This window comes from Sorex araneus, chromosome 1 (assembly GCF_027595985.1).
Source record: "Sorex araneus isolate mSorAra2 chromosome 1, mSorAra2.pri, whole genome shotgun sequence".
NCBI classification, from domain to species: domain Eukaryota; kingdom Metazoa; phylum Chordata; class Mammalia; order Eulipotyphla; family Soricidae; genus Sorex; species Sorex araneus.
The window spans coordinates 324,165,471-324,189,464 of record NC_073302.1 but is presented as its reverse complement, the minus strand read 5'-3'; the positions used below and the strand labels follow the sequence as shown (position 1 = coordinate 324,189,464).

At 41.9% G+C, this 23,994-nt stretch overlaps 1 protein-coding gene across 1 annotated transcript in view; it reads right to left on the bottom strand.

Moving 5' to 3' along the window:
• The window catches only part of MTMR7 (myotubularin related protein 7), a 128,397-nt gene that overhangs the window by 25,750 nt on the left and 78,653 nt on the right, over positions 1-23,994 (bottom strand). The window contains exon 7 of the mRNA XM_055120087.1: positions 17,094-17,226. Within this exon, the coding sequence (XP_054976062.1) occupies positions 17,094-17,226 (133 nt within the window). The remainder of the gene's footprint in view (positions 1-17,093; positions 17,227-23,994) is intronic.

Sequence of the window (23,994 nt, the reverse complement as noted above, 5' to 3'; positions counted from 1 at the left end):
GAACTCCATAAGCTCCAGCCTTCACTTCCAGCACCTAGAAAAGTCCTTTCCTTTCTTTTTCCTTTAAAAAATCAGCTTTGCTCTGATATGATTCATAATAAACATTCTTCACTTACTTAGCAACAACATTGTTTTTTAGAATATTCAGCATTGTATGTCTGTCAATCAAATCACTTCCAGAGCATTTTCTTTAGCTCCCAAAGACACCCCCTCCCTATTAGCACTCATCCCCCCATTTCTCTTCCTGTTCCACCCCATGGCAGTTGCTAATCAATTTAGTCTCCAGAGATTTGCTTATTCCAGACATTTTACTGCAACTTTACATTTCATAAAGTACACAATCCTCTGTCACTGGCTAGCATCATACAGCATGCTCAGAATCTTTATACATATTGTATGTATCACCCTTTACTCCTATTGAAGGCCAAGCAATATTTCATCATTCAGATACACCTAATTTTTTCAGCACAGTTATTGATTAATGACCATTTGTATTTTCCCTTTTTTTTTTTCTTTTTGGGTCACACCTGGTGATGCTCAGGGGTTATTCCTGGCTCTGCACTCAGGAATTACCCCTGGCAGTGCAGGGGACCATATTGATGTCGGTGGGCCCCACGGGTGACTTACATGAAGCGGGGAGGAGAAAGATAGTCACTTTCTCCCCAGCCTCTACCACCAGGACCCAGGGCTGCTAGGTTCTTGTCTCGCTCTCGGAAAAGAATTTCAGGAGTAGACAAGCAGTGAAGCAACAGATTTTACTTAGAGGGTTTTGAGGGAAGGAGGAAGGGATAAACGGAAAAGAAAAATAGTAGGAGTAACACGCTCAAGAGAGAACATGGGCTTCTCTGAGGATGGAGAGAGCCTTGAATGGGCTATTGGGCTGGCTTTTATAGGTTCTTTGCAGCTCGTCTCGATCCAGAATGTTCTGGAGTCTCCTTGGAGCTGGGTGCTGAAGTTAATCAGATTAAGGGAGAGGTCGAGGGAACTCGAGGAACTTCCTGGGGAGGGGTCCAACCTCCTCAGGGTCTGCTGAAGGTCTTATCAGGTCTGTTTTCTGTATCCATGGGTGGGTCAGTCTGAGGATTCTCCTTCCCAGAGACTTTGATAATTTAAGTTTCACTGCCAAAGGCCTTCCCTATCTACCTGCCTACATCAATATGGGACGCTGGGAATCGAACCCGGGTCGGCCGCGTGCAAGGCAAATGCCCTACCCACTGTGCTATTGCTCCAGTCCCGTATTCTCCCTTTGGGGGCCCTTAGAAATAATGCTGCTGCTTATGAACGCTCCTGTCTCTCAAGTAGACACTGAGGAGTAGAAAAACTTATCCGACGCTAACTTTAAGTTTAACCATTTGAAGAGCTGTTAGAGTGACTGTTTTCCATAGCAGTTGGCCATATCATATTCCCTCCAATAGTATTTGGGAGGGGCACAGGGGTAGGCTACACCACCTCTGGTCCTCCTGTGCAGAGAGTGATCCCTGGCAGTGCTGTGGGACCACGAAGTGCTGAGGGTAGAACCAGGGTCAGCTCTGTTCAAGGTCCTTACCCCTGTCCTATCTCTCGGGCCACCACCAGCAGTATGATGGGGTTTGTGATGTTTTCATATCTCGGCCCACTCGTTAGGATCTGTCTGTCTTTCTTACTATGGCTCCTGGTACCAGAGAAGTGGCGTTTCACTGTGATTTTCATAAGGCTGATTCCCCTTTTTACAAGTTCAATTACTGAAGTAAATTATTTCCTTAAATACAAAGAAGGGACTGAGTTTAGTAAATCCTCAGAATAAGGACTTAAGGACCCCTTGGTGAAGTATAACAATTTTCATGAATTTTCTTTTACTGAATATTTTTGGTAATTCCACACATTTAGTTTTTGCAATCAACAATCAATCACAATCACAATATCCCATTAATCACTGATTTCTCGGGTGGGCTCAATAACATCTCATTTCATCCTTTCCCTGAGATCTTAGAAGTCTATTTCGACTTGGCCCTCCTAATGATGTTGTACTGGGGGCTCTTCAGGGTCAGGGGAATGAGACCCAGCTTGTTACTAGATTTTGCATATGAATACACCATGGGGAGCTTGCAAGGTTGTCCCATGTGGGCAGGAAACTCTCAGAAGCTTGCCAATTTCTCCCAGAGGGAGAAGTAGGCTACAAGATACTCTCGACCGTTTGCGGCCACAGGCACGCTTCTGAGAGCTTGCTTTTAAGTCTCACTCTGGATGTTGGCCGTTGATGAGATTACACACACCTGGGTTCCTCTGCAGTACCTTCAGGCATGAGGCCTGTCTGAACGTGTAGAGAGGAGCCTCCAGCATGGCTGCAGCTAGGTTCCGGTGGTCTTCGGCCGCCGGAAGCTCTGCTTGGGGTGGGGAGGGAAGCTGGAGCCCATCCCCTCCGAGGGGCCCTGGGGAAGACAGCCAGGCGTGCGGGCAAGAGACTCTTTGTTTTATTTTATTGTTTAGTTTGCAATAAACAATATAAAATATTTTTGGTAATTCCACACATTTAGTTTGTAATAAACAATATAAAATAAATTATTTTGTACCTGCTAAGAGGGCAGGCTGGAGGGGTGGTTGGGAAAATAGGGGCAATGACAGAGGGAAGGTAAAGGTAACTCTGGTGTTGGGATTGGTGCTGGAACACTGAATGTCCACAATAAGTGTGTTATGAACAACTTTGTAAATTACAGTGTTTAAATAAAGTAAAAATAATATTGTTTTAATTATGTGAGGCTGAAGATACCTGCTTCAGGTGGTCACTGGAAGAATAAATGATATACATCACATATATTGTGCAGGCATACAGGAGATTCAAAAATGATAGCTATGGCATGCATTTTACTGTTTGTTCACCCAACACGGTGTCTGAGATGCGGAAGGCATTTGATTCGTTAAAACCTGTGAAAGCTGAGATTCAGAAGTGATCAATGTCTGGAGAACAAAGTTTTGTAACACACAAGTCTAGAGGGCTTGCCTTACACCATGCCTACCACATGGGCTTTCCTAGAAAGGATACTAAGCAAAGTACCAAATGTACAGAGTGCCTACCAGAAGCCAGATACTCTTTAAAGTGCTTTCTACATAATATCTTTTTTTTTTTAATCCTTGTAACAATCCCACGAGGTAAGTACGACTATTAGCTCATCTTATAAAAGTGGAGACCAAGCAGGAAAATAGCAAGTAGGGTGAGTAGGGCCTGTGCCTTGCAAGCAGCTGAAACTGCGTTTGATCCACCACACCAGAGAGGATCCTGAGCCCGCCAGCAGTGATCCCTGGGTGCAGAGTCAAGAGTTACCCGAGGGGGCTGGAGCGATAGCACAGTGGGTAGGGTGTCTGCCTTGTACCCTGCTGACCTGGGTTGGATTCCCAGCATCCTATATGGTGCCCCAAGCACCACCAGAAGTAATTCCTGAGTGCATGAGCCAGGAGTAACCCCTGTGCATCGCCAGGCGTGACTCAAAAAAACAAAAACAAAAACAAAAAAACAACAGTAACCCCTGAGTTGGGTGTGGCCCTAAAGCAAATAAATAAAAGTAAGCTTAAATAAGGTGTCCTATTTAATAAGGTGTCCCTTATCCCTTGATAAGGCGGGGATTCTGCCTGGTTCCAGAGTTCAGTCTTAAGCAATGCCTCTCAGGCTCAGCTTATTAGTTTCGGAATTCAAACATGAACTATCTAAGTGCTTCTCAGTTTCTACATACTCTCGGCTTAGAGCTTATCCATTTTGACCACTTAGAGCCATGTCAGGGAGCATAGTTCACTGGCCACAGTTCACTGGTGACACGTGGTTATGGACTACCTAAGACATGCGCCTGAATTGAGCTATGTCACCCACAGAGAGATAGCGATCCCACATTTCAAAACTTTAGGATGGAGGAAAAAAGAATGTAAAATAGGTCGGCAGTGCTTTTTTACATACCAAACCCACATGGGAAAACTTATTTGGCTACACTAAGTTAAATAAAATATATTATCAAAATAACTCAGATTGTTTCTTTCTCAAGTTTTTAACGTAGGCATAGGGAAAGGAAATGAAAGCTCTGAGCACGAGTCCTGCTTGTGGTTCCTAAGGGAGAGAAGTGTCCAGCAGTCAAAGGGGGAGTCCCAGCATTCTTGCACGGGGACACGGCCTCCAGTTCAGCGAAAACGCTGAACCTCTCACGCACCCTCGAATCACGCATCACCCTTAGCTGGAGGGTGCGGGAAGGTCGCCTGGGGAGGGAGAAGGGAGCTGTCACAGCCTGACGCAGGGGCACCGGGAAGCAGGTCACTCCGTCGCAGGAAGCAGTCTTAGAGGCCTCACGGCGCTGGCCGCAGATTCCATAAAGCAATGTAGCCAGGGTGCACCTTGAGCTGGGTGGACCTGGCCAGTGGGAGTCAAGTGCCTGCGCGCTGGTGCTACTGAGCTGGCCTTTCCCGGGCGCCGGCCGGGCAGCTGCAGTACCGCACGGGCCCTGCGCGCGGCGGGCTCGGCCCTGCTTGGGGCGCTCCGTTGCCGCCGCCCTGGCCAGCTTCCCGGCCCAGGGCCCCCGCAGCCCCGGCTTCTCGGCTAAGCCAGGCAGTGACCCAACGTGTTCAACTTAATCCTTAAAAACACACATTCCAGCACGCAGAGCCTCGGCACTCAACGGATTTCTCCAAACCTACAGATAAGCTCTGGCGAACGGCTGTTTTTGTTTCCCGCGCTTCGGGTCAAATGACTGTGGTTGCTCTTGCAGGGCTGCGGGACAGTTGGCATTCTCCTTGATTTCCCCAAGTCCCTGGGGCGCCCGAGCAAGATCTTGGCGTCCGCGTGCTGCAGCTCAGCCCCAGAACCAATGATCCTTTTCACCTTCTCTTCCTAGGAGGCCTGGAAATGACAACGAGTTTAAAAATAAAAGACAGCAGGCTTTCCTGCTAACCTGGAGAGGGTGTGTGCCAAAAGCCAGCGGGGGGCGGACTGCTCACAGCCCAAGACCCCACTTGTCCTGCAAGAGAGATTGTTTCCATTCCCTCCATGTCTTCCTCGGGTACACGCCGCGGGGAGCAAGGCTCCTGGCCTGGCCAAGTCAGCGCCTTAGTTTCTATGCTGCAAACGGCTGTTGGTGTCTTCAACATCCTTTAGACAGCGTCTTTTAAAATCAGCTCTTCAGTATTCAAGCAGGTATCAGCTGAGAGGTGACCGCCCACCCCCAAATGCCATACACTGAAGTGGTATAGCATACATACCACTAGATGCTATAAATGTCATAGGCAATATGCTATGGGCATAAAGAGGCCTATTAAAAGCAAACATCTTCGGGCTGGAGACTTAGTACCACATCTAAGGCTTTTGGCTTGCACTTAGATTCAATCCTCTGCCCTCTTTGGGAATGAGCAGGAAGTCAGAAGGAACACCTGGGCACCCCACAGTATGACCAAAAAAAAAAAAAAAAACCCTAAACCATCTTTGCAGAGGATTAATACTCTTGGACTCTTGGACAGGTGGAAGGCTACTTAAGACTAAGACAATTAGTGCCTCGAGTTTTAAATATAAAACTGGCAGGTTTGTTTGGATAAACTGAGGAAAAGGCAGAAATACCGATTTTGGTCACTGTTGCCAAACCCAAACCAATATTTACAAATCATCTTACTGAACAAAGTTCATTTCAGCTGACCTCAGAGACATGCCACAGATCACAGAGAACTGAACTTACTAACCAGCAGTTAGGAACCAGCCTGCACCTAGTAATATTTATTTTACATAACAGGGCATATAAACTTCTATAAGCAGGTATCAACAACATTTTTGTTTTTGTTTTGCTGATTTTACTTAGGTCCTATGATTAGCAAAGCAGTTAATAACAGTTTCAGTGATTCAACATTCCAACCCCTTTCCCTACTAAGCCTCCTAGAAGCAAATAATCTATTTTTAAGGGGGGAATAAAGACAAAATTGTAGATCCAGAAAATTTCTGAATTCCTTAGGAGAAAATCAGGTCGCAAGTGATTTTCCTTATCTACTACTCTCATCACATCTCTTTCTATACAACTGCTGGCGGGGGGCGGGGGGGGGGTGGCGGGGTAGAGAAGGCCTTCATTAGATTCCTGCAGAAAGGGTCTTTCGGAAGCTGAAATGTCCATAGCCCACTTTTAATTACCAGTCTGAATTGTGCCAGTGTTTGATTTGTCCCTTTCCCATACAGGGCCAAGAAGCCATGCCAGTGAAATGGTAAGATGACAATAGTCATCCTAGCAAGTGTAACTGTCCCAAGAGGATTTGATTCTGGCCTATGAGTGGAAATGGTTTGCTACACTTGCTCAAGTCCCACTCTCCTATAGCCCACCATGGCTGTGGAGAACACACTTCTGAGCTATGCAGAAAGCTACGTACGTGTCTAGATACTAAGAAATGTGTACATATAAAGGTATGCATACACATATACATTCCAGCAAGACTAATTAGCACTGACTAAAAGAAAATCAAAGAGCAGGCTCACAAAAAAAAATGCTCCATTGTTATTAGCTTTGCATATTAATTGTGTTGTCTAAAAATGAATTCACACTACCTGATGGCAATATGTGCTATTTTAGGCTTCTATATGTTGTGAGTACTGCTGGTCAGTATATAAACAATGTGTCAGCAGTAAATTAAAAATTACAGATGCCCAACCACCATAAGAAAGGCTAGGAATTGATGCTTTTGTCTCCATGAAACTTCACAATGATCTTTCATCTACGACACATTAATATCTCAATAGAAACAGCAAGAATGGAACCTGCTAGCAAAGTAGATTATAATAGGAAACTAGCTCCCTTGATTCTAATTTTTGTATTATGTTCACTACAGAAAATGACTGAGGCTTGTGTATACACTGAGCAAGACGAATAGGAACTGAAAAGAAGGTAGAGCTTAAGGACTAATAAAGGTTAAATAGGCAATTTCATGCGACGGAAAACAGAGACGTCTAGACTGAAAGGGGGGGTTGCTGAGGGATTGGGAAACCTGGGTGGATAAAATAGTTGTAAGTGCTGGAGAGCAGCCCACCAAATGTATAAGATTAAGATGTTGGCAGCAAATAACTTGTAGAAGTGGCAAATAAGCAAAATGTAGAGTAGGGGACTTAGGAGTGGGGATTCATTCACGTGCATTATACCAGCTGGGAAAGCTGCCAGGACCACATTCTCATCAAATCCAAAACCATGTTGTCATTGGCAAGCAAATACCGAGCTGCTTGAAGAAAGACCATGTACAGTCTAATGAAAAACAATTCGTCTTTGTCTCAAATGTCAGTCTTCTCTACCTTTAATTTCATGGGAGATAGTTCCTTCAACAAGCACTTCTTTCATAAATGTCTGAGTTAGCCTCAAGTGAGCCATCAAACAGATAAAATCTAAAACAATTCTGAGGGTGAAATTTTTTAACCTTCCAATTATCTCAGTGAACATTAAAATATAGCCAAATTAGGATAGAAATGGCTGTCACTATCTCATGAACTCACTTTCCCCCTTGACATTTACATTGGAAACATTACCCAGAGATGAAGTCTTTGGCTTTGATGTCCAGTTAAAACCATCAACCACCGAGCCACAGAGACAGGTACACATTAATGCCACAATGTGCCAAGGTGGCTCACACCTGGATGCTACTTAATTAACAGAGATTGCAGCTCCTGTGTTAACATGTTAAGGCACTTGCCATGCACACAGCTGAGTCCGATTCAATCACAAGCAGCCCAACAGTGATCCCTAAACACAGGGTCAAGAGTGAGACCTACCTACGCACCCTAGGTATGGCCCAAGCCACCCCCACTGCTCTCTGACTTACTCAGGACTAGCCTTCAGGAAGAAGCAAGATCTTTTCTTTCTGCCATCATTTCTGCTCTATATCAGCGTTTCTCTTCCATATCTGCTCTATATCAGAAATGATTTGATTTCTCATTAACAAGTGAAGCATGTTTTTTTATCCAATGACTGATAGAAAATTCTTAGTAACTGAAGGATGAATGTACCTGATAACTGTGATAAGTCTGATTTATTCTGCATTTGCTCAGAGTAGATACTGGACCTGGTTCTCCATATTCATTACCTACCATATAAGGTTTTATTTACTCCCACATTTCAGACTAGAAAATGTGGCTTAAGGAATGACAAGTAAGTCATTCATGGTTATACAGGCAGTAAATACTTGATGGAGAATCCAGTCCCCCAATACATATACCCAGAGGGTCATGCTCTTTCATCTCTCTACTTTTAGAGTATTATCTCGATTGGTGTTTCTCAACCTTTTCTGACTATTCTCAATCTATTTTCTGACTCTTTCCGTTCTGACCTTGTTTCCCTTCTATATTCCCTTCGTCCAACCAGTCAGCCCCCAGTTTCCTGCCGTGGGCCCCATTTATTTGATTCACTTGTGGCCTCATGAGAATATCATGGAGGAGACTAAGGAGGCCCTACAGGCCCTACAGATTGAAAAACACAGACCTAGATGAACTGACACCACCTAGTAGTCTAGCTACTGTATTCTCTGTCTTCCTACAATATCAGAGAATAGGAACCATTTTTTTCCTCAGCTGGCAGTGAAATAGTAACTAGTGACACCTGAAAGCCTGAAAGGCTAGGACTGCTAGCTTAGCAGAACACACATTAAAAGGCCTTACAACTATTACTGCAGTGTGAGGCCATCTAGTTCTGCCTGACCAGAACTGCTGGGTTTCTTATGTGGAAATCCCATTCCATGTTGCTAATATTTGAATGACAGCAAGCAGTGTTCAAGTCATGTCTTGTTATCAAGCTCATTTACTAAGTTAGGAATCTGAAAAAATAATGGTAAAGAGTCAGATTACAGGGATGTGAAAAGAGGATGAAGCATTTGAGCCTTTTTATTGGCCATGCCTGGTAAAATTTCATAATATAAACTCATCAGCAATGAATAAGAAATATTTTTTAAATGAAAACTTAAATTTGAAAGGTCTGAAAAGGAGTTAAATTCCTCCATATTTTTCAAGGATGAATGAGCCATGACCCCATAAAGATATGAGGTAAAGAAGAAAGTATCAGACAAGAAGAATGTTTGACCATAACCTTAACTCCAACAGAGAGAACTCAGTGACCTTGCAGCTGGGTGAGTTCAGGATTGTTGCCTTTGAGGCCTTGGTGCACCCAAAAAAACTTGGCAAGGGGCTCAGAGCCCAAATCGGATGCTCGAAACAGCCATCACAGAGGTGACTCCCATGATGGACCTTAAGTTTTCTGCTTCCGTCCAGCCTTTCTGCACCTTTCTACACCTAATGTTTGGAAAACTCAGGTTTCAGAGGCTTTATGGAGAACCACAGAGCAGCCATGATCTCTGGGATCATGTGATTTTGTCACGAATCTTTCTCCCTAGTCACTGCCCACAGTTGCAGAGTATGGCAAAAAAAAAGGGGGGGTTATGATCTGAGGCATGCCAAATTCATTTTAGTATTTTATTTCTTTTAAATTAATTTTCATTTAAAAACATCATGATTTGCAAAACTGTTCATTATATAATTGTTTCCTATGTTCAGTGTTTGAACACACCAGTGTGACTTTCCCTCCACAATATCCCCAACCACCTCCTTAGGCACTAACAAATTTACTTTATATCCCAACAAAACTTTGAGAAATGGCGAATAGAATGATCAGAAAATAAATCAGTAAGAGCCAATGTGTGATTACTGTATTATTCAACCTATGTAAATAAGAAAATTAAAGCAGAATAAAATTCCTGTTCTCATTTACATACAGAAGTTTTCAATTCTGGAATCCAAAATATATTACATTCAATTTTATTTTACACTTGGCTCTCATTATGGTAATAATCATGTCTCACGGTCATTAATAACTTTTAAAGCAATTCTGTGTTAATATATTGTGGAGTTTACATGAAACAGTTAAGGCCTACATATGTAAATTTTCCCCCTACACTTTATTTAAACACTGTGATTTACAAAGTTGTTTCAATATTCAATGTTACGGTCATTCAATATTCCACCACCAGCCTCACCACTATCACACCTTCTCTCCAATTCTCCCAACCACCCCTTAAGCCTGCCCTCACAGTAGGCCCCCAATAATTTAATTTATTGTTTGTTATCAATAGGTTGCTAACAGAATGACATTAAATGTCTTTTTTTTTTCTTTTTGGGTCACACCCAGCGATGCACAGAGTTTACTCCTGGCTCTGGCTCCGCACTCAGGAATTACACCTGGTGGTGCCCAGGGGACCATATGGGACGCTGGGAATCGAACCCAGGTTGGCCACGTGCAAGGCAAACACCCTAGCCACTGTGCTATTGCTCCAGCCCCTAAATGTCTTTTAAATGGAATCTGCTTGGTCCCTTTCAAGCAGCCATTCACTGCCATTCATTGCAGTGTTGCCCAATTCACAGACCCTGAGCCTTTCTTCCTGGGGGCAAACCCCTCCCCCTCCCCTTCTGATCTGCCATCAAACTCAGATTTGTTTCTTGGTAAAAGAATTTGCTGAAAAACAAAAGTGTCCTCAATGATAAGCCAAATATGTGGCTTATCAAGGTCTAATGTATAGCTCATCAAATTATTTTTTGATGGCTTTGTGCTGAGAAGACAGGAACTATATCAGAAGCCAACATTTCCATGCCTCTGATAGGGCAAAGCTTACCCATAGGTCCTGAATGAAGAACCAATACAATGCTTGGGACCTATCAAATACTTGGCTGACAGGCTGAATTCACCTCCACTCTGTGAATGTACTCATTGTGTTTGTACTTACTTTACTTGGAGGGTGGAGTGATAGGGACAGGCTTTCCAAGGGATGTTCAGGAGACCCAGGGCCCCTCCCACTAATTCTCAACCAACAGGATGCGGGATTCGATGTGAAGGATGCAGTGCTGCTCAGGTCCTACAGTGCTAGGAAGCGTCCAGGTCCTCACCAGGCAGTGCTCAAGAGCCTCCAAGACCCCTGAATGCTCAAAAGGTTAAAAACTGGAGTCTGCTGCACGAAAGGCATACATCTCAGCCTCTCTGCTGTCTCTGGCCCATCAGGGCTGACTATAAAGGATATTACCCCTTCTCAATAGAAAGCAGAAAGCAACTTACACACAAAAGCACTTTACAGTTTGCACAGACCCTTTTTAATAAGTCTACACAGAAAGAGACAATATATTGCTGATATTGTTTACAGACACAGGAAAGAAGGTTTGTTCAAGTTTACACAAAGACTAAGGCAAGAACCCAAACCTCAATTTTCAGACTCTTAGGCAGAGCACTTACTGGCTAAAGGATTAAGTAAAGCCTCTAAGAATGGCTAAGAGTGTAATAATCTGGATTCACATTATGGAGGTGGAAATCGAGGATCTACCATTCACGGGGTAAGCTTACACAAATTTCTCAGCCTTTGTACCTCAATTCCCCTCTTTGTAAAGTGAGGATATTTAAGAAGAGTGATAGTGTGATTCAATGACAATTACATGAGTAAATATATCTTTTTTTAAAAAATCAAAAGTAGGAGTCAGGGATGCAGCTTAGTTGTATGTAGATCATGTATAACCTGCCTTGCTTAGGAGGCAATGGATTTGATCCCTGGTACCATAAAAAATTTTTTTATTTTACGTGTTGAAAGTGCCCAGTATACAGGAAAGAGAGAAAAAGAGAGAGACAGAGAGAGAGACAGAGAGACAGAGAGAGACAGAGAGAGACAGAGAGGCAGAGACAAAGAGAACGCTCATGAACTAGGTGCATGCTTCACATGCAGGAGGCCTGCCCAGGCCGGATCCCTGATATCACATATTCTCCAAACACCTCTGGAGGCTTGAGTAAGGCCTGAGCAGAGTTGGGAATATCCTCTAAACATCACTGGATGTGGCATGAAAAAGAAACCCAAAGTGTCCCGTACAGAGCAATCATTCAATACATCTTGTATTATCATTACCATGAGGTAGGTATCTGTGAGCCTGTCAGTATCAACCACGAATCGAGGAGGATCACTATACTATGTACAATGGAAAGTATCTGCTCAAGTCCACTTTGTTATTTGATACAGGCAAGGAAGGAAGGATGTTTGTGGTTTTCCCCCTCCCTTTTGGGTACCCAGTGATACTGAGGGCTTACTCCTGGCTCTGTGTTCAGATACCTCTCCTGGCTTGGGAGACCATATGGGGTACCGGGGATCAAACCCAGGTCAGCTGCATGCAAGGTAAGCACCCTACCTGCTGTACAATCTCTCTGTCCTAGGAAGTGCTTTATGAAATTCCTTTATTACAAAATATAATGTACGGACCCGTGTAACAGAAAGGAGGTGCTCCTACCAGTCTTGAAGAAATTACTGGCTGCACAATGAAGGCATCTAGAGAGATTCACATAGCAGAGATCTCTGAGAAGCCTCTAAAACTTAAAGCTGGCAACCAGAAAACACCAGTGAAATGTAGTATCTCAGGTGAACTCTACCAACATGAATAAGCCTAGAAGCAGAGTTTTCCCCAACCAAGCTTCCATATTTAAAAACAACACACTGAACACCTTGATGTCAACCCTGTATGACCAGGGCAGCGGGTCTCTGAGTGTCCACTGACACGAACAACAAGTCCAGCCTCCTGCCCCACAGAAACGCAAAGGTAATAAATGTCCATATTTTACATAATATACCAATCGTAGAGAATATTTTGCAAATAAAGAAGAAGATTAGAAAACTTCACCTATCTTATTTCCATGCTAATCCAATTACCTTCTGGGTTTTCTCTCCTAGATGTTCTTCATAAGTATAATTTACCTTAGAGTGAATCAGAATATATGTACAGTTTCTTAACCAGCATTTCCACTTACATTTTACACATTATCTATGTGACTACGTATGGTCTCCACACTGGTTCTTTGTAATAGATTAAAAAAAAAATTTCAAATGGGCACTGGTGGAAGGATGGGTACTTGATCATTGTATGACTGGAACGTAAACATGAAAGTTTGTAAGTATGTAACTGTACTTCACGGTGATTCACTATTAAATTTTTTTTTAAATTTCAATCAAAAAGGTTAAGCAAAATTATTTAATCAATCTTTGGATATTTCCATGATTTCTAAAACCCTATATTATTTTTTTAAATAAAAGAACACTACAATTAATATAACATATATGTATTTTTTATTTTTTAAAACCATATTTTTACTGGTTCCTAAAGGGAAGTAATCTGATAAAAAAAAGTCTCTTTAAGTCAGTTTAATGATATTGGAAATATTTAAAATATTAACCTTACTTTATTCTTTTCAAGATTAGATCTTTAACTCAAAAAGTGAAAAATGTTCTATGTGCTTAAAAAGTAAAAAATGTGCTGAAAGTAGATAAAGGACTAAACATGATAACCTCTCAGTATCTGTACTGCACACCATAATGACCAGAAGTAGACAGAGAGTAAGAAGGAAATTTTTTGCCATAGAGGCAGGGAGTGGGGTCAGGCAGAGGTGTCAGGAGGGAAAATGAGAACATTGGTGATGGGAAATGTACACTGGTGGAGGGATGGGTGTTCAAATCAGTTATGACTGAAAGTAAATCATGAAAGCTTTGTAACTATATCTCACGGTGATTCAATAAAAAGAAGAAGAAGAAAGAAGAAGAAAGAGGAGGAGGAGCAGGGGGAGAGGAGAAGGAAAAGGAGGAGGAGGAGGAGGAGGAGGAGAAAAATGGTACCTTGAAGTTTTCACCTATATTTCTTTAATTACAGAACAATTTTGAATGTTTTTCTGCACCGACTGTTTCTTCTATGAAGAATTATTTTAGGGGCCCGGAGATAGCTCTCACTTGCTTTGCATGCAGGAGACTGTTCAATCTTCAGCATCATATGGTCTTCCAAGCACCATCAGGACTAAGTCTTTAGCATCTAGCTGGGAGCAGCCCCTGAGTGCTGCCAAATATTACCCCCAAACCCAAAAATAAATAAAATGATTTTAGATTAAATTGTCTAATCTCTGAGGCTCAGTTTCTTCACCTGTAATGTGTAAATAGTATCATGTACTGCATACTGTTCATTTTGGTGAAAATACTGATTAAATCCAACATACATCAGTTGCTCAATTTAGTTCAATGGGTAAATCAGTTAATAAACAGTCAGTTCTAGAACTATGGAGTAGCTAACTATATTGATCTGATAATCATGGAGAATCCAGGCATAAAGGCAGGCCTGAAAAGACAGTATAATTTTCTGGGCATCATGCAAAAGATGCAGCAGGTTATATGAGAAGAAGTATACCATAAATACCTGTTTACCTTGAAAACATATTTACAAAAAGGCACTTCAGTGTAGCCTAACCTCAAGGGGCCCATGAATGCATGTGGTTCTTTGTCCACTTCTCTCCCTTCCTCTCATAGCTTTTCTCCCTGATATCAAGGATACCCAGGGAATTTTTTTATTTTCTTATGCTATAGTAATAATATCCTCAGTCTTAGAAAGAACCTACTCCAGGCTAGTTATTGACTGTTAAAGAATAAAGTACAGTTATTTTATTTTATTTGAAGAGAGAAAACATGATATCAAAAGGCAAACTAACATAAAAAGCTCTTAATAAATTATAAAATTACTTTGTCACTAAAAACCATTCTTATCTCACAGGGAGCTATGAATACCACCAAATACTTTATATATATATAAATATATGTGTGTGTATATATATATACACGCATATATATATATATCAAAGTTAATATGAAATCAGCTCTGTAAAAGGACCTACACAGGATGTGAACTTGGTCCTAGATTTCAGTCTCTGATGAAATACCCTGCAGCTCTTGCTTACAGAGACTTTTGGGAGCCGGAATGCAAACAGGTTTTTTTCCTCTGTTATTTAGGGTCTATTCTGATGCCTTTAACAACAGTGGTACAGAAAGTGAAGGAAGGGATGCTTATGAATGAAACTCTCCTAGCCCTCTCGCTATGAAGTGACTAGCAACACAAACCTTCACATTTCTCCAGTGCCAAGGACAGCTGTTTGAAGAAGGAAAAGCCTCCGAAGGGAGGTCTGATTGCATCACTTCATCAGCTGAGCCTATACAGGAGGTTTATAATTGACTTGGTGAAAACAGATAGTCAAACATTGATCAAGGCCCCTGAAAGGCATCCAGAAAATTGTCCTTGCTTATTGCACTGACATGGAGCTGGAACTGGAGTGCAGAAGCACCTGGATCCCTTATGAAATAAAGGCTGCTCTCCAGGATCCGTCCATTTGCTAGTCTTAGAATAAGTGAGTCAGACCACAGATACAAGGGGAAGAGAAATCAAACAAATGCTAATTGAAAAACTAAAGCTAGATTGGTAAGTTCTAAGTACTCATAAGAGCTACTTTGTGCATAAAAGAAAATTTAGATTCCCAAGTATGAGCTAATGATAATATGTCTATATCAAAGATATAAAATAAATCCACCTAAATGGCTTTTAATGATCCTGATCATGATAAACACTGTTCACTCTATAATCAGACTACCCTTTTTATACTAGTATCAAACTAGTCCAATTTTTTTCAACAACTAAAATAAAAGCACAACTTTGTAGTAGGAGCTGCCAAACTGCCCACAATAATCTCCAGAAATTGAAGGAACTCAACTCATCATGCCCAGGCTATTGTCACAGTGACTTGAGACAAGGAGAATTTCCTATGGAAGTAAGATGACTCTGGTGATGTGATTTTTGGTTTTGTTTCATTTTCAGATCAGGGAGGGACAGTCCTAACCATTCAAAACTGAATGTTAGGGCTTATACTCAAAGTCATTAAATTGGAGATTCACACTGTCACAACTAGAAAGAGTCAAAGAAGTCATCATTCCAAACAACTCATTTTATAGCAAATCAAAGAAATCTCAAGAAGTGAACAAAGTGTTCAGCGTTACCTAGTGACCAAGGTCAACCAGGCAATTGAGGAAAGAGAAAGGAAATTAGGCCTGTGTGAAACCAAGTCTGCCAACCCCACTGTTACATTCTCATTACCCCTGTTCTAATTAAGCAAAGAACTGTCTAAGTAAATCAAACACACGCGCCTCCCTAGAAAAATGTAACTCAGTTCGTGCTATGTCCCTCTTCATTTCAGACTCCAATTTCCTATGAGGACAGCCCTTCCCTAGCCTTAGACACGTTTCCAGGACTCCGATTCAGATCAGGCTCCCAGATAACCAAGGCCCAAAGGCAAATGTATGACGCCCATCTTTACCCCATCAGTTACCCCAGCAAGTAATTGGTGGGCCACAAGCCAACCCTTCCTTCATCCTATACATTCACAAAAAGCATACACAATAAATGAAGCAGCAGTTTTGCTTGAAATGCAGAATTTCTGATAATCTGCTTATATCCAGTTTGGCCTTATAAATAAGTCTTCTATATGACATAATCCACTTCTTTATTTCCTCTCCCTACGACTACCATTGTTGTAAGTCAGTATGCATGCGTCTTAAGGTGCTTGCTGCTTTGTAGGGATGGTTACTATGTGGGGGCACTGCAATGGGCGCTGTGCTTAGGGATGAGGTCAGGGCCACTGAATCTTCTCTTCTCACAGTCACTCACACAGAGCAGTTTGCTGCTGCTTCAAATGTGGGGCAGCTTTATCGGCAAGTGGCCTTGATCAAACTATATTACAAGACAGAAAAAATATGTGCACTCTATTTATTTATTTTTTGTTTGTTTATTTGTTTGTTTGCTATTTGGGTCACACCCAGCGATGCTCAGGGGTTACTCCTGCATCTGCACTCAGGAGTGACTCCTGGCGGTGCTTGGGGGTCTATATGGGATGCCTGGGATTGAATCTGGGTCGGCCTCTTCCAAGGCAAATGCCCTACCCACTGCACTATCCCTCCAGCCCCAATATGTACACTTTTATCTTAGCACCACTGGAAGGCCCATCCACTCACCAAGTGACACAAATAGTCCACAAAAGCACATAATGAAAAATGAGTAAGGCTATTAGTGTTAAAAGTCAATTCAATGTGCTACTTTCCCCAAATTACCAAACCTATGTAAAAAATTGCTTTTAGAACCCCCCAAAAACAAACAAAACATAATTTTGAAATAAAAAGGCTACTGAATTCCATTTAGCATTAAATGGGGGGGTGGGGTTTGTGGGAGTATGGGGGGGGCAGTGTGTATAAGGAAATAAATGGTTTACCTTCCAGCATTTTTTGCAGACTGTTCCTCATGACATGGATGTTCTCTATTCCGATAAACTGAAACTTGATATTGGAATAATTGTCTTCATTTTCATAGCCTTTTCCTGCAGCCCGGTTGGCCATTGCATTAAGCTGCAGTGGTTAGCAAAACAGAACAGTCACCAGTTATATTCAGGACATGAAACAATCAAACATTTCATGGAGAGCCATAAAAACATTCAAAAAAACTATATACAGAAATACAATATGTTTCATTTTGTTTTCAGTGTCAGGAATTGAACCCAGGGCCTCACACATTCAAAGTATGTGCTCTACAGCTGAGTCACATTCCCAGCCCCAGAATGTAACAAATTTTAAGTCACTGGAACATTGTAGTGAGCTACATGATTTCAGACATTCAAACCGAGTTTCTCTTTACCAGCACCAATGAGGAAAGCATTTTCTTCGCTGGAGAGCATTCTATGGAGGAATCCTTTTTGAGATGCCTCTTACAGCTTCATGTCAGAGATATCAAACAGAATCTGCAGTTTGGTGACAGTGCCAAGCTGCTTAGATTTAACACCAAGCATAACCTGTAGCTTAACAAGAAAATACTGTAGACATAACTGGTAGTGTCTAGCCTTGTAAGTCACATTGTGCTTTTTTCTAGTGTCTAATGCCAATAAAGGCATCCTCAAGTAAAGATGGTTGGGCTACTCTAATCTGCTTACAAGAGTCCTGCAGATATCTGATCTTGTGTCAGAGTCAGTGAATAAAGCCAGGCATGGCCTGTGGGTGCAAAATCTCCAGAGACATTTCCCTGGAACACCTCACTCAAATCCAAGACATACTCAAAGACCTACTTTCATTATTGTAAGGCTGCATATGAGATGTATGGCTTTCCTATGGCAAACTGAAATAAATAATAAGGAGTTTTGAAAGAAAGATTAAATGTACACTCCTGCCTTAATTCTGTGTAACAAAAATGAAGGACAAATCTGCCTTCACTTAGAAACATAGAGACTTCTGGAATGGATATTTCAACAGTTGTACTCCCTTCTTGCTTTTTGAGGGTAAAGAGCTAATCCACATCTGAAAAGGGGTGAGCACTTTCTCCCTCTGCCCTCAAAGGGGCAGCTGGTAAGTCTCAGACAGAGAACGTACACACGAAACTTACCACCAGAAAGATGCCCATTGAAGGCCCAAATACTAGGATATTATTAAGAAATACTTTGCTTTTGTGTGTAACAATTGTTTTTATTTCATTTATTATTTTTTATTAAGGCACTGTGACATAAAGTTGTTCATAACAGAGTCTTCAGGCATACAATGTTCCAACACCAATTTTTCCACCAGTGTCAACTTCCCTGCACCAATATCCCTGGGTTCCCTCCAACCCCAAGCCTTGCCTCCTTGGCAGGCACAATTTTAAGTGTGATTACTATAGTCTGGAAGCCCTAGTTACAATTGTGTTGTAGCTGTAGTTGACATATATATACACATACATACAAAAAGTAATTTTCCAATGGCAAAAATTAAAAATTTAAATTTAAATTAAAAAATTTAAAAGGTAAATTAAAAGACACACTCCTTTGACCCAGATCTTCTACTTGTGAGAATCTGACATAATGAAAAATATCGATGCATAATGATGGACATCCAAGAATGTTGATTATGACATTTTATATCAGAGTAAAACTGGAATACCTATGACTCTCCCAGCTGGGCAATGATTGGATAAAGTATGACATATTCAGGCCTTAAACTATGAATCACATCAAGGATATAAGTGTTTACATATTTAGAGAGAGACTAACTTAGAAATGGCCGAAAAGTGAAAAGAAGCAACTAGAGAATGTTGGTCATCTCAGTCTTGTAAAACACATCTTTTATATAGAGATGCATATAAATGTTCATGCATAGTTGATTAAGAATAGAGAGGGCAAGGGAATAATGCTTTCAGTACATCTTTAGATACTGCAGTATTCTTTGTTGCCAAATATACATATATTGAGCTAATAATTTAAATGCAGAAATAAAATGTATCAGAAGTGAAAAACAGAGCTACAAAGGTCAAGCCACTGCTCATGTTTTAAATTTTCACATTTCCACAAAAAATTATCTACAGTCATTTTTCTTTTGAAACCTGGATTGCAGAATAGCTGGCCTTTTAGAGTTATTTTCTAAATTAATTGCTGGCTTATCCAAAATTCCGTAAAAATATTAGGATGCTTGAGATTATTCTATATTACATAAATCTTTATATTTATTCTATATATTGAAAATTCAAGTTAAGACTACTCACTGCATACCAGGGACACACACACATACTCTTTTAAAACAGTCTGATGAAAAAAATGACATTATTGTTTTAATCTGGAATTAGAACTCTGCTCACACTTTTAAATAGTTGATTGCCATCGACATGGAAAAATTTACTGAGAGTGGCAAATTACCTGTGGCATATTCAATATGCCAAAAAACAGTAACAATAAGTCTCACAATGGAGACGTTACTGGTGCCCACTAGAGCAAATCGATGAGCAACGGAATGAGAATGATAGTGACAGTTATCTTTTAAAGCAATGGAAAAAAAGATGGTCTCTTGAAAGCCAATGGTACTTCTCATAACTAACAGAAGGTGGCAATATTTAATCTACCATCGAAATGTACATTCTCAAGGTTTCTGCGGATTTCACATGACCTACAGTGATAATGTAGTAAAGTTGATCCTCAAAGTAGAAAATAGTTTTATAATTAATAAAAATTTTTAAATCTCTATACCTTTATGTATACAAGTATATATCATGAGTAGTATTACATACATATATTATACATTCAGATAGCACCATGCACATAGACATTCAGAAATAGAAACCCTTAGGAAAATAGAATACTATCCATAGGTCTGATATAGTCCCTTTCCCTTTCTAATTTTACAACCAAAGAAAAGGTTATTCATTTCAGCTCTCCCAAATTATCAACTACATAAAACAGTGGAGGTAATGAAATCCTAAGTTCACTTTATGCTTAAGAAATACAACAAAATGGAAAAACAGGGGCTGGAAAAAAGTGCGCATTTTTCTAACCAAAGATCACTCTGCTATTTGACAATCAATGAAAAGAACCCGTCCATTTCTCAGAAAGCACCTAATAAACACCTACTCTGATGAACACTGGAAGAAACAAAAGTAGAATATGATATTCCTAAGCTTGTGGAGAAGGGAAGGCACAAGTCATAAGGGACAGTGACTACCACAATCAGCAGGAGCTGAGGGTCAGTGACAGTGACAGAGCCAGTGAACATCAGTCAATGTTCCAACTGAGGCCATGTGAATGTGGCCCAAGAGATGGGGAGTGACACTTCAGAAAGAAGGAAGACTTGAGTTGGACTGTAAGAATGGAGAAAAAAGGGAGAACTTTCCAGAAAGAGAAAGGGCCACAAAGAAGAGAAGGAAGGGGAGAACACAGAGCAAGTGGTGGACATCAGTGAGCACATAAGTCAAGGCAAAGTGTAAGGAGTGAGAAAGAGGACTAGAAGGTATTTAGGGTCTCTTCAAACTGATCCAGTTAAAGACTGCATTGAAGCAGTGTAGAATAATCAAAGAAATCAGAGGTTTCATTTAAAGAGCTTTACCTGACCACCTGTCTATTATAGAAAAGATGACTGGAAGAAGGAGCGACTGGAGACAGAGGCATTCACAGTTTAAGGGGCAGTGATGAGACAGGAGTAGCTTGAGACGTCAGCTTGAGCCTTACCTAAGTGCCTAAAAACTGGCACAGCACTGAGACTGAGTATAGCTTTGGAAGACTGATAGGTCAGACTAATTACCGGATCATAGAAATTAAGAGGCAAACAATTAAAACTGGCTGGTGAAAAAAGCAGGCTTCCCCCGAGCCCTAAATGAATCCAAAGAGCACATCAACATCATAAAGATGTAGTCAAGGTGACCTTGGTATCAAGTAAAAAATGGTCAGCCTGGTCCCTCTCTTACTTAGTCTTGGAGTCTGAAGTTTCGGCAAAGAACACTCTAGACCTGAAGAACACATCTGATGTGGCTGGGAAATGAGTTATAGCTGGTCTTGGGAAGACCGAGCTGCATCTTACTGGGGATGTCAAATGACCCTTGCTCTTCTGGTAAAATGAAGAACCTTGGGGCACACACGGGATAAAGGAGGTGATGCTCTAGGTTGGAGCGTTAGTACAGTGGGTAGGCCGTTTCCCTTGCAAGCGGCCAACCCAGGTTCAATTTCTGGCAGCCCATTTGGTTCCCTGAGTACTGCCAGGAGTAATTTCTGATGACAGGAGTAACCCCTGAGCATCGCCAGGTGTGACCAAAAAAGCCAAAATAGAATAAAATAATTGAGCGATAGCACAGCGGGTAGCCTGTTTGCCTTGCACGCAGCCGACCCGGTTTCAATTCCTCCATCTCTCTCAGAGAGCCTGGCAAGCTACCATGAGTATGCCGCCCACACAGCAGAGCCTGGCAAGCTACCCGTGGCGTATTCGATACACCAAAAACAGTAACAAGTCTCACAATGGAGACATTACTGGTGCCTGCTTGAGCAAATTGATGAACAACAGGAGGACAGTGCTACAGTGCTACAAAAAAAGGTAATGTTTGTTTCTTTCAAAGAAACATCTTCACGACTATACTAGTTGTGTCACAATCATCTGTTTCCACCTTGTAAGGAGAACTTGGGTAGAACGAACATCAGTCATAGTAGGTTCAGATAGGCAAACTCCTTTTGGTTCCATTAAAAATTCCAACTCCACGTATGGGGCAACATTCTCTTTCCCTCAGTGCAGGCTTTTTAGAGCACTGACGGGTCTGCCTGGACACTCCTCCACATTCCTCCTCTAGGCTCTGTCTGTGAACTGGGATCCGGGCACGAGCAGAATTAGAGTCCGGAGAGAGAGGTAAATGCCTGTTAACAAAGCCGAGCAAGACTGCAGTTCTCCATCGGGGTGACTGCCCTTCTGGTTAACATCTACTAACCAACACTGCCCTCCACAATGTAGGGTTCCAAAAGCGGCATCTCCTGGGTGCTGGATGTGGGTGCTCGAGGGGAGAAGGTAACATGCCACCCATGTGGGAGAAGCACATTGGCTTCTTTCCCCACAATCACTTGGTCCTTGTGCCTGACCCTTTCCCCCATGTCATCTAACCCATAGAAATGTCTCCATCATTGCCCAAGAGACCCAGGGCAGAGCAGAGTGCTCCAGCGCATTGCCCATGGCTTCTCTTCCTCATTCACTGCTTTGGTGGTTCTGGGTCTGGGTGCCCCACAGTCCAAGACCACACCTTAGATGCTACTCTTTCATGCACCACCAATCTTTACAATGATTATTCTTTGACCCACATCTTCACTACACTCACTCCTCCACAAAGAAGATTCAATGAGAAAGCACCTGTCCCCAACTCTCGAGAAAGAAACAAAAGGAAAATCCATGTGACATCTTATTACACAACTTAAAAAAAAATCTTTTTTTCTTATGAAGTGAAATTAGAGGCTATGACAACAAAGCTATCTCTGGAGAAGGAGCCAAGACAAAAGATGATGCATCGGAGGGGCCAAAGTCTGCCTTTCCCGGCCCTCCTGCACTGTGCCACTCTTCTTCCAAGGAGCCGCCACCACAGCACAGTTCAGGCAGCTGCTCACAGCCAGGCCTGACAGGGATTGGACTTGTGACTCGTCCCCAGCATCACAGTAGGTGCTCGGGGATGACAGCTCTCCTGAGCCTTGCCAGGAGGCACTAGGATCCCCTGGAGATTTCTGGTAAACAGCATCATGGCCACTCAGAAAAATAGACTCTAAAGCATTGATAAGCCTGGAAATTTAATCTGGGCACTAGCCTGAGCTCTGTGACCCTGGGTGAATTATTTAGCTTCTGTAAACCCAAGACCTTCTCCTTGATAAAAACACCTAACTCCTAATTTACATGATTATTCTAAGAATGAAATGAGTGGATTCCAGGCATTGTCACAAGCTCAGCAAAATCTCCAAACAAATTACTGATCAAGTCAGGGAAAAAGTTGCGATAAAATTAGTTCTCTCAATTCTACCATTCTACAAATACTGCATCAACACTTTTCCATATCTTTTACATTCTCCTTTGGGGGAGTCACACCCAGCATTTCTACTCCTAGTTCAGGGGGCTATTATGAATAGATTAGGGCAGGGCGGGGGGCATGAAAAGCTGGAGCTCAAATCCATGGCTGCTGCTGCAACATCTGCCATCAGTCCAAGAGTTCTCTCCTGCCCTTCTCTCTTCTAAGTGCACCAAATCCTAGCACAGTACCTGCCTTCGAGGGTAGAGTATTTTTCCAATGGGTCTGCAGTGCACAACCGAGGCTTTTATAGCTCTTGTGTCTCAAGACCTTGATGTCAACCACTTAGAAGGCTGACATCTGAACAGGTGACATCTGGGACTGGAACTGGCCCTGCTCAGAGGACAGGAATGACTGGAGTTCCCTCCTCATCCTTTTCCTTTCTGATTACATCTCTGAGCAGACCTAGGCAGTATCCCATTTGCCCACCACCTAAAGCAAACACGAACTCGGTCTCCTAGCTACCAATGAAGTCTAAACACACTTGGGGAGCAAAAATCAACAGAAATGATCTTTAAAAGAGTGACAGCTTTAGGCAAACAGTTTAAAACTCAGGTGAAGTGTATGTCCACATGGGTAAACAGGAGAAGAGGGCATGCCTTGCATGAGACACCAATTTTCTTTAATGGATCAGCATCAAACTTCTTATCGCTGAGAGCAAACACACTTAGTGCTAAATACACTCTTCAGATCAAATCCTCTGGACTAATTTATTTTAAATCTGGAATATGCCTGGCTCAACAGCTGCCACATTTCCTAGCAGGCTTACATAACACAGTGCACATTAGACCACTGGCCTGTAAACTCAT